This window comes from Juglans regia, chromosome 8 (genome assembly GCF_001411555.2).
Source record: "Juglans regia cultivar Chandler chromosome 8, Walnut 2.0, whole genome shotgun sequence".
Lineage (NCBI taxonomy): Eukaryota > Viridiplantae > Streptophyta > Magnoliopsida > Fagales > Juglandaceae > Juglans > Juglans regia.
The window spans coordinates 7878506-7890623 of record NC_049908.1 but is presented as its reverse complement, the minus strand read 5'-3'; the positions used below and the strand labels follow the sequence as shown (position 1 = coordinate 7890623).

General features: G+C 34.0%; 1 protein-coding gene across 1 annotated transcript; it reads right to left on the bottom strand.

Annotated features, from left to right (window-relative positions):
* Positions 1-2312: 2312 nt before the first annotated feature.
* Positions 2313-3535, bottom strand: LOC108982197. Its single transcript, XM_018953500.2, has 2 exons — positions 3330-3535; positions 2313-3228 (listed from the first exon to the last, which is right to left on the bottom strand). The coding sequence occupies exons 1-2, from the start codon at positions 3445-3447 to the stop codon at positions 2702-2704; spliced, it is 645 nt and encodes a 214-aa protein (XP_018809045.1). The 5' UTR covers positions 3448-3535; the 3' UTR covers positions 2313-2701.
* Between the last annotated feature and the right edge of the window lie 8583 nt (positions 3536-12118).

The window sequence follows — 12118 nt, the reverse complement described above, 5'->3', positions numbered from 1 at the left end:
CTTCGAATATTTTAATTATTTTAATTATAATTATTTTTATTTAATAATTAAAAATGTAATTATTAGTACAGTTATATATATATATATATTTTTTTAATGATTAAAAATAATTTTAAAAAATATCTACAAATTGGGCTATCAGTACGGCGGCCCGCCAGCACCGGTCTTTATTTATTTTTAGTCATATAACGGCTAGCTAGCTCGCTCTTCTTATTCAATTCAGGATGCCATACTGCATGAAAGATAACGCTTAAGGTGTCGTTTGTTTTCAAAAAATATCTCATCTCATTTTATTTTATCATTATAATTTTTTTAAATTTCTATACAAAATAAAATAAATAATTTAATTTTTTCAAATCTTAAAATAAAAATATATTTTAAAAATATTTTATTTAACTTTTTAACTTTAATTTCAACTCATCTCATCTCATCTCTAAAAACAAACAAGTCCTAAGTTATTCAAACTGTATGTGATTCTACACATGATTCCATTTTCCCCTGTTTTTTTCACATCATCAAAGATCTTGTTTCATTTGTGTTACCTTTTTGTACGCGGAGGGAAACGCATATCAACAGTTGATGCATAAAAAATTGTAAGATGGGTCGAAAGTAGAGAAAGAGTCACTCTTGACCCACTATGACGTTTCGGAGCTCGATTGATGTGGTCTGGAGCTCCAGGCAGTGGTCCGGTATGACTATACGTTGTCGGTGTTCACATACATAGTTCGGCATATTACCTACGTCCATGGAACGTTTAGAGAGAAAAAATCTACTATAATATACTTGTTTACAGTCTATCATATATTCTCATTTTTCACTGTACAATGAAGATCTTGAATATATTTACTGAAAAAGACCTCCTCACTGGAGCTCCCCTTCAAGAGATTGAAGAAGCCGAATTCCCCCAATCATCTAGCCGCTTGCTTTTTATCTAACCTCTCTCTCTGCGTGCCTGTCTGTAGTGATGAGGCGTGGTCATCTTTTTTCTTTATGTCTCCGACACTCTTTTCTCTTTTTTCACTTTCTCTTGACACTGTCCATCTTTTCCTCCTGACACACTCATCTTTCTTGTCTCCTTTGGCCTTCTTGTTTCTCCTTCCTCTCTTTTCATTTATTTTCTAGTGATTGTCACTTGGTAGATTAGGCTTAATTTGCCAGAGCTTGAGATATTTTGTCCCTTACATTAATAATAATATTAAATACAGTATTAGCGCATGTAAGATTGACATAATTTTTTTAAAAAAGTGAGACATGCGAAGAAAAAGTGAATTTTTTCACTCGTATCCCATATATATGCTCCACTTTTTTCACTAGTAGATAGCGTGGAGTAGCACCCCTTAATATTACTACAACTCTTTTTAGGGGGATAAGACTGGATGTCTTTCTTTCTTAGGATTCAAAACAATTGTATTATAACTTTAGGGTCATTGCCAAATTGGAATAAAATGAAATGGGGATTAATATAATGTTAAGAATGTTAAGACATTCTATTTTAGACCGTTTGAAGTTAAAGATGAATTGAGATGGTTTTAGATGAGTTGAATAAAATATTATTAGAATATTATTTTTTAATATTATTATTTTTTTAAAATTTGAAAAAATTGAATTGTTTATTATATTTTGTGTGAGAATTTAGAAAAATTGTAAAGATGAGATGAAATGAATTGGAATGAATTTTCAATCCAAACTGCGGTAACCATCTAAAATTATTGGGTAATAGAGTATGTCTCATGTTATTTATTAAACATTTATTAGTGTCCGATTAAATAAGATTCAATAAATATTATAAAGCTCAGTTTATGCATCATCTATCTCTCATTTTAAATCCTAGGTTTTTTGGATAAGATCTCTAAGAAATATAACTCGTTCTAACTTCTATCACTTCTGTGTATGCTACCCTAGAGTTCGGGAAGTTACAGAGAATTCTAACCCTGAAAATGCATCGCGATGGATGATGGCTCCGCAATTCAGCTGTTATACATACAGAGCTTGCAGAGCAGATAGACAAGGTGAGGGCATCCTAGCTAGCACATTGATGTCCCCCCCCCGGGGGGTTCCCCGGGCCAACCGTTCGATGAAATGCCAAGGAAATAAAGACGTGAGAATATAAGATCAAAACGTTTCAACATGATAAACGTATCAATATTTATAACTGGGTTTCTTTGTCAGACACAGGGTCCATTATTTTCGCTAAGACGCACACAGTTCATTGACTCAGCAATAGAGGAAGCAGCAACTAGCAAACTAGCTAGCAAGAATAATTATTGAAAAAGCCCAACCATCTGCATCAACCGAACAGTCATTCTACAACATTTTCATAGAAATCATCTCAAGTCTTTTAAGATCCTTCCAAAGCTGGACACCACTCAAAAAGATTTTAATTTTAAATCTTTTTAACAAAGACTACAAAGTATTGTCATGTCAATAAAATGAAGGATGTGTTTTGCCTACCGACTTCCTGATAGAATTTTTTATATTTTATCAAATACAATGCTTACTTAGAATTGGTTTCTTTGTCAAGTTGAAACCTCAGTCATTCGGGGGATAACCACTAAAAAATCCATGAACAAGGCAACCATGTTCAAATTCCTATTAAAATAACCAACTTCCTTGAGTACCAAAAGTCCAAAAAAAAAAAAAAAAAGTAAATAGAAATAATAATATTTTAGAATTCTCTGAAAATTCTCAAGTGTTTTGAAACTCAGCCTCTCCGTACGCTTCGAGTCCCCATTTTTGGCTCTGCACCAAGCACCGAAGATTTCCTAGAATTGACAGGCAGAGGTGGCTTCTTGTTCTCCTTCGTCATACTTCTCAGCATATACCTCGAAGTCGGGGCCTCGCTCTGCTCCACAGAGTAAGCCGCCGAGACCGATTTCCTCAAGTTCACAAGCTTCTTCGTACTGCTGCTCCTTTTCGCAAACTCCCCCGTGACACCGAGACTGTACGCGGTCTTCCTCTCTTGCCCAGTCTCTTTCTTCTTGCTCCTCAGCCTCTCGTTCCTTCTAGCGGAGTACTCCTCGTAAAACCGACCCCTCTCAAACAGAGGACTCGAATTGGCACCGAAAGAATTAGCAATCCCATCACTGTCTGAATCTCCGTTGCCAAACTCGTTGCCTACCATCTTCGCTAAAGCCCGCAACTCGCACGAGATTGAGCGATACTCGGGTCGAAGATCCGTTTCCTGGTTGTCACAACAACGATTTGGTCTCTCAGATTTTGCCAAAGAGCCTGCCAAAGCGGGAAAAAAAAGGGTCGGGCACAAATATAAGTTAATAACGGGAATCGAGAGAGAGAGAGAGCTTGAGACATGTTTGTTCAGGCCTAGCTACCTGATGGGGTTTGCAGAGATGTTGAGTTTGAGCGAAGATCTGGACGGGGTCGAAGCCTGATCGGCGATTTAGGGAGTGGCGGCTTGCGGTCCGACTTCATTCTTGCTACGGAATACATAGACGACTGGAGAGAGCGAGCGAATGTGTGTATTTTTCCTGTTGTATTGGGTTTGTGAATGCCCTTTTTTTCTCTCCGAGTTTACTGGCTTTTATTGGGAGACAGAGAGGTACGTAACTTTGAATTCGACACCATAACAGGGCAGAAGCCTCCAACGGTCATATTCTTGATCGGACGGTCTAGAATTGTTTGACATTCCTCTATAAATCTCAAGATAATTGTCCATATATTGCTTAGATTTTCCCCTTTTCCGAGGGTTATTATTACAATTGTAAGCGTTTCAACTTGATTCCGTTGTATTTTTTGTATGTAATTATTGTTTATTTGCATGTATAGAAACAGGAAAATGCTATTTCTTGAAGTTCAAGTAAAGAATTAGAAAAAATAAATAAATATCATTTCCAAAAACTTCTCAAATTCTCTAATAGGTTATGTGGTATTTCTATTTTATTAAATGTGATATTGTTAAAATTATTCACAAATACATTAATTTTTAGTAATTTAAGACAGATAGATGCTTTTAGAATAATTAAAAACTAGTCGCACACCTGAGCAATGTGCAGGATATTGTTAAGTTTTTAATTTTATTTATAACTTGCTTGTGTGAAGTTGTTTAAACATGATCATCTTCAATTACTAATTTTAATGAGATATGTATAAATGAAATAAAAAAAATGTTACGAACAAAAGAAGACAAAATGATGTTAATAAACAAAACTACACCTGAAGTGGAAGAAATAAGTAATAAATTGATAATATAAGGATAGAAGTAATAATGAACAGAGTGGTAACCCAAGAGAGTGGCAAATAGGTTGAAACTGGTCCTCGATGTTATCATCTCCATCACTTAGAGCGCTTTCATACCTGGTAGACTCATTTCTGACAACATCTTGGTAGCCTATGATGCCTTTCATTCTATGAAGAAGATGAGGTATGGGAAAGTGAGGAGTATGGTTATTAAGTTAAACACGTTAAAAGCATATGACAAGGTGGAATAGAGCTACTTGGAGGAAGTAATGAGGAGGTTGGGTTTTGATAATAGCTGGGTTACTCTGGTAATTAATTGTGTTACTACAGTCTCGTATCAAGTGTTGATAAATGGACAACCAGGAGGGAAGTTTAAACCTTCCAGGGGCTAAGACAGGGGGACCCCTTATCTGTTTTTACTATGTGCAGAAGGGTTGAGTAGCTTGTTTAAATCTTCTGAGCAGAATGGAGCCGTAAGGGGGGTGGCTGTGGTGAGGGGAGGAACCAGACTAACACATCTTTTATTTGTTGACTATTGTGTTTTGTTTGGCAGGACTAAACTGGATGAATGAAAGAAAATAAATGGTTTGCTTGAACTGCATGAACATGCCTCAGGACAATGCCTCGACAAACAGAAAACCTATATTTTCTTCAACTCTAACACTAAGGCACAAGAACAGAGGTTAATTCAAAGAGAGTTGGGAGCAAGAGTCAATGGCTATTATGAGAAGTACCTGAGACTCCCAGCTATGGTAGGCAGTTTCAGATATAATACCTTTTGAGGTATTAATGATAAGGTGTGGCAGTGGATTAATAATTGGAAGAACCAGTTCTTTCCCCCTCGGGTAAGTAAATCCTCCCCAAAGCAGTGATTCAAGCGATCCCAAATTACCATTTGAGTGTCTTTAAATTGCTTGTTAAGTTGTGCAAAGGAATTTCGGCCATGATGGCGAGATTCTTGTGGGGTTTTAAGCAAGATAACATGAAAATACAATGGTGTAGTTGGTGTAGAATGGGGGAACCAAAAGACTCTGGAGGGCTCGGCTTCAAGAACCTGGAAAGCTTCAATCAAGCTTTACTTTCAAAGCAGTGCTGGATGATTTTGACAAATCCCACTTCTTTGGCCACAAGGATTTTAAATAAGAAGTATTTTAAGAATAATGATTTATTACAAGCAAAGCTAGGCTCAGGGCCTTCTATGATATGGAGGAGCTTATGGGGAGACCTTAATCTACTCAAACAGAGACTTACATGCAGGATAGGCAACGGTAGAGACATCAAAATATGAGGTGATAAATGGATCCCAAAGCTATCTACTTTCTGCTTGCAATCACCTATGAAGAATTTTGAGAGCAACTCTAGAGTTGAGGAGCTTATAGATGCTGAAAGGGGACGTTGGAAAGCTGAGGTTATCAAAGACAAGTTGAGGGAAATGGAAGCTGAGTTAGTATGTAGTATACCCTTCAGTTTGTCTTGGCAAAGGGACAAGCTAATATGGGGGTACACAAAGAATGGGCAGTTCAATGTAAAAATTGCATACCACTTGGAAATGGGTAGAAGGAGAAAATAAAAGGGAAGAAAAGGGTGAAACTTCTAGTTGCCTAGTAAGGGACACTTGCTGGAGAGCGGTATGGAGTATGAATTCCCCAGCTATGGTGAAAACTTTCATGTGGAAAGCTATCAATGACCGTTTGCCCACGAAAGTGAACCTGACTAAGAGGAGAGTTATTAAGAATCACGTACCCTATTTGTGAAAGAGAGGAGGAATCAATATGCTATATATTGTGGAGTTTGGCTACTGCATCCGATGTTTAGGCTAACTCTATGAGTCCTGTTAACAAAATGGGCCAGTTCAAAAGGTGAGTTTTTGAAGGTGTGGGAAAAATTGTCCCAGAACCTACAGCAGGACGGATTGAAAGTTATGGCTTCCATCATAAGGGGGTTATGGACCAGAAGAAACAAGTTTATCTTTCAGAAGACTTTTTCTAGCCCCAAAGTGGTGGTGAAGGAAGCAAGGGATAGTCTTGAAGAATTTCGGTAGGCACAAAGTAGCTCAATGGGGCTAAAAACTGATGGATGTACAAAAAGAAGGTGGGTGAGATGGAAATGAAGTTAAGGTGAATTGGGATATTGCATACGATTCAAAAGCCAAGAGAATGGGTGCATGGATTGTAATAAGGGATGACCAAGGAGAGATTATGGTGTCTAGGTGCATGAATAGACAGGGTGTAGCACACCCAGTGATAACAGAAATTTGACGTTATGGAGAGCTCTGAAGTTATGCGCATAACTCAAATTTTCTTCTGTTACTTTTGAAAGAGACACTCTAGAGGTCATTACGGCAGTAAACATGGTTGAGGATTGCTGGACTTGTTAAGGACAATTGGTTGAAGATGTCGAAAAAGCTATGTAGTGTAGAAGTGGGTGGAAAATTCATTATATAAATAGAGTGGAGAATAATGTAGCTCATCAACTCGCAAAGATAGGTCTGTCTAGAAAGGAAGAACAAGTGTGGATTGAAAAGTGTCCAAAGGAAGTGTATATTGCAGTTTCACATGATATAGCTTGTATAGTCAAACATTGAATTGAATGAAATTACAATGCTTTCAATAAAAAAGAAGAAGAGAGAAGTGTAAAAAACGAGAAGTATAAGAGCCAAGTAACGAGGTGATAATAAAGAGTATGTAATGTAAAAGGCTATATGATAACCTTTCAAACTTAATTATAATAATTTGTTTTAATTTACTTTAAATGATAAAATATGAAATGGTTTAAGAATAAAAGAGATTTATACATAAGAAATTATATAGTACATAGATATATAAATTATTGATCATTTCCCAAAGTCCGAGCGAAGGTGGTGGACCCTTTATGTTTTTTAGCTGGTCTTCACTGCTGTTCGGCCCATAATAATGGGCCTTATGGCTATTATATCTTTTACAACTATTTTCGATATGATTTTCTAAGCTTGCTACGCACATTTTGTCGTTTCAATGGAAATTGCCTTTATATCACTCTTTTTACCTATCTACAATAGGGGTGGTAATATGTGACATGATCTATTAACTTAATACGAACACGACACAATAAAAACGGATTATGATTTAGTCTTAGCGGATTCGGGTCAAAACAGATTGACCCATTAAGACACGATAGTTTAACGGGTTGACCTATTATCAACCCGTTTTGACCCATTATGATCCGTTAAGAAAATTACAATTACAATTATATGCTTATATCTAAAAAATAAAATTGTTGAGATTTTAATTTTAATATTTTTATTATTTAGATTGTAATTTTAGATTTGTAGTTAGTTTTATATTTTTTTTATAGATATTGTGATTTTAACATTTATATAAAATTATGTTAAATTTAACTAGATCAAATAGGTTAATTTTGGATCTGTTCAATCCATTGATATAAACGGATCAAAACAGATTGACATGACACGACCCGTTATGTTAATAAATTATGTTAGAATTTGAGATTTTGATATGATAAGTTTAACAGGTCGGATTAAGATTGATCTATATAGTATAATATATATTTTAACACGATATGAATACGACCCGTTAACACAATTTGACACTCTAACCTACGTACTCCTTAGGTCTCGTTTACTTTTAAAGATATAATACAACATTTTGAAAATTTTTCTACGTTTTTGCAGTTAAATAATCTATGAAAACGAATACTCTTTAATGTTTTCATCTCACTCCTTCTCTCCTTACTTCAATACTGTTCACTGATTTTGAAACAGACAAAATCTTCCAGTCTCTCTCGTGCTGTCCTTTCGGCGAAAGCCCTATCTTCCAATAAAATATTTGAGAGATTCGCAGAGATTTGCGCCAGATTTGCAGAGAAAAAATAATTACACGTAATTGGAAAATTAATAAGCAAAGGAAGTAGAAAAAAAAAAAAAAAGAAAAAGGAAAAACGTGTTCATACGAACGCCCGGGAAAACTTCTCAACCGTTGATGAAATGTCTCAACCGTTGATGAAATGGTTGTTATACACTTATACTCCCATGCGCGGACTTTGAACGGTTTTCTCCAATAAAACACTATAAAAAAATCCCATCACATTAAATTCTATAAAAAGAGTCAAAGTAATCTTACCTCTATAAATTAACAAACAAACACTTTATGTAATATTATCTCATTTATATTCAAAAATTCTCATCTCATCTTTTCTTCAAAAACAATTCATAAAATTTATATAAAACTTAAGGTAGATTTAGAGAGTGAGATAAAAATTTTATATTTTATTTTAAAGTTTAAAATATTATATTTTAATATTATTATTATTTTAAAATTTTAAAAAAATGTATTGAGATTTGAAAAAGTTGAATTGTTTATTATATTTTATATAGAAATTTAAAAAAAATGTAATAATGAGATGAGAATTTTATATTTTATTTTAGTTACCAAACTTGTCCTTAATTTACGAGATCTTCAAAATCCAATAAAAATTTTATATTTTATTTTAAAGTTTAAAATATTATATTTTAATATTATTATTATTTTAAAATTTTAAAAAAATGTATTGAGATTTGAAAAAGTTGAATTGTTTATTATATTTTATATAAAAATTTAAAAAAAGTGTAATAATGAGATGAGAATTTTATATTTTATTTTAGTTACCAAACCTGCCCTTAATTTACGAAATCTTCAAAATCCAATAAAATAAAAAAATCAGCTTGGAGAAATTCCGCATTAGACCTTTGATTGGCCGGCACTGATCAATACGTGTCAATATTTACTGATGAGAATAGCAACAAACAATAAAAATTAAGAGGTTTACATAATGAGTTGAGATAAGATAAAAATTGAAAGTAAAATAAAATATTATTTTTTAATATTATTATTATTTTAAAATTTTAAAAATAAATTATTTATTATATTTTATATAAAAACTTAAAAAATCATAATAATTAGATAATATCAATTAAAATGAATCGGAGGATATTTTATATCAAAGCCGCCTGATTGTAATTTGCAAAGAGTAATGTTAGTTAAAAGAAAGACTGGGTCGTCATCATAGGTTTTATTCTACTATTTATTTCTGGACTTTGTCGCCTCACTTTAATTTCCTTTTTGTGGTTTTACTGTTGTCTTTTGTTATCATTTTTCTTCGGTCCAAAACACACGAAAATAAATATCTAGAGTAGATTATTTTTTAAAGGGACTGTTACGGTCATAAAATGATTATAAAAAAATATTATAAATTGGTGTAGTTTTATATGATTTGTCGAATTTATTTTATAATAAAAATAATTTTATAATTTAAAAAATTACATCACTTTATAAAATTATTTTTGTATAATTATTTTATAAATAGAGTATTTCTCATAATTAAATCTATTTCTTTTTGATCAGTTGAAACTTTTTGGATCAGATCTAGTAGAGATCTTGATTTTAAATCGTAACTCTACAATATTACTCTACCCAACTGTTCAATTTTTCAAAATGTTGATCATCAGATCGATGCTGTTGGCCTCAAATAAATTAATTAAGTTGTTTTCGATCATGATATCAGATGATGATGATCTAGGGATCCAATGTGTAATCAATTGAGTTGGGAAAAGACTGAGGTAGTTATGTACATATTTGATGGCGGTTAAACTCTGTACGTCTTGATCTGTTTAACATGACTTATGTTGTATGAAAAATAAATTAAATTCGATTCCATTCATTAAAAAGTACTTAGTTCAACGGCCTCTAGCTAGCAGTCTTGCTTGTCCATTATTTATAACTGATAGGCCAGTCAGTCAAGAGAAAATATATTTGTAAATTGTGAATTATGTATGAACTGTCGTGCAATCGTTTTGAAAAAAATAAATAAAATATGAGACTTATATAAAAAAAAATTAATTTTTTAATAATAGACCCCACTCTTTTTCAAAACGATTACGCAATATTTACGCACTTCACGATTGTATATAGAATTACTTGACAATCAAACCCCTAGCCTAGCTACTGATCATCATACATCATTATTAATATCACACTATCAACAGGTCCTAATTTAGTATGTCATATAACTTTTGGTGTTAAAGATAATCTTTAGAATAAAAGCTTACTAAATTGCTTTAGAATAAAACCAAGCTCATTAGCAAAATACCAAATTCGAAACATAGGAAATCCTATAGTAAAACAGCTCCATCATCATTCGGTTAGGACCAAAACAGAGCATTTATAATATTTTGCAATATAGAGAAATAAACACAACCCAAGACACAAGCTTTCCATCACAAAAGAATTCAGTTGGCTTCAAAATAATACCCAAATCAAATAGAATCAAGTTAGGGTTTTTACCTTGTTCTTAGCTCATTCTCAAGATGTAAAATGAAGGACCAAATAATGCTATAGGCGTGTAGATGAAAGAACACAAGTGATTGCATTAAAAAACCCCAAACCGAAATATCAATGGGTAACCTTCCTTGAAGAAATCGAAACTCATTCGAAACCATAATAGAAAGTAAATCAAAATGGACTTACCTTCAAGGTTTTCCCTTTGGAAAGATGAGAATAAGACCTTAAATCAAACTTGGAAAGAAACTAAAATGGGTAGAGGGATGAGGGCATCGCACGGCTTGGGAGGAAGAAAACCATTTGCTTAGTTGCTATGGTCGCACGGCTTGGAGGAAGAGATATACGGGAGCTGGGGTGGAGTGACTGTTGGTGACTGGAAGAGCCGTAGGCGGTTGAGGGTGGTGATGGCCATGGCTGGAGACGGAGGAGGTGCATGGATCTGTGAGAGAGAGAGAGAGAGAGAGAGAGAGAGAGAGAGAGAGTCTGTGAGAGGGGGAGGGGGAGGGGGAGGGGGAAGGCCTTCGGTGGCTTGACAGCAAGGGGAGCCTTTCGCGGTGGCGCAATGGGGAGGAGAGCCTCGACAGTCACAGGGAGAGAGACAGAAAGAGAGGTGAGAGTATCGCAAGGGTTGGGGGGAAATTAAGAAAGAAGGATTTTAAATTCTTATTACTATTTGCAGTGAGTTGTTATCGCCGCAAATGGTATTTAGTTGCAACAATTACCAATACCCAGAATTTAAAAAAAAAAAAAAAATTAGTAGGCAAGTTTATTTGCTGGGATAAATAATTGCCGCAAAAAATTATTAATCTAGTCACAAAAACTATTAACCCACGAGAGGAAAATATTTCTGAGAAGATTATATTCGGCGATACAAAGTTGTCGCAAAAAACTAATAACCTTGTCGTAAAAACTATTTACCCGCGAAAGTAAAAATAATTTTGGTAAATTTATTTTCGACGACTTGAAATCGTTGCAAAAAAATATTTATTTCGTGTCAAAAAAAATTTTCCCACAGTTTTACTTGCTGACATGATTTCGTGACAAAATACTTCTTTTTTTTCCCACCAACTATTTTCATGTCATCAGCACATTATTTACCACGATCATATATCGTGGGAAAGGAATTTGTGGCAAAAGCCCACATTTTTTGTAGTTCCTGGCCTAGCTACTAATCATCATACATCATTAGGGCCCGATTAATTAGATATAGATAAAATATTTCATCTCATCTAATTTTAAGTAATAATTTTTTTATCATTCACAAATTATCTCAACTCATATATTCATGTCAACCTCATTAATATGAAAGGCCATGCAAAGTTTTCAAAACCACGTTGCCATTTTCTTCTTTGACACGTCACTTATAAATAGTTCATTCAAATCCAGAGTAAGGAGTACTTGACCATCTAGATAGACGACGACATTCGGCATGCAGCTTTAAACAATATTAATTTTCTAATCTTAAGCTAGACGAAAAAAGAAAACCCTCGTACGTACGTACATGTGTCGATCATGTGACATGATGAGCTCATCCTTTGCCTATATAAAGAGCCATAGTACTCTTTTCTTATAAACCAACCCACACTAGTACGCACGGATTATACATCTTA

What these genes read in the sequence shown, in the direction of transcription:
- LOC108982197 (XM_018953500.2), bottom strand. Translation starts at nt 3,447, where the DNA reads ATGTATTCCGTAGCAAGAATGAAGTCGGACCGCAAGCCGCCACTCCCT. An exon ending in ATCTCTGCAAACCCCATCAG is followed by an intron (nt 3,229 to 3,329) that starts GTAGCTAGGCCT and finishes CCGCTTTGGCAG; the next exon opens with GCTCTTTGGCAAAATCTGAG.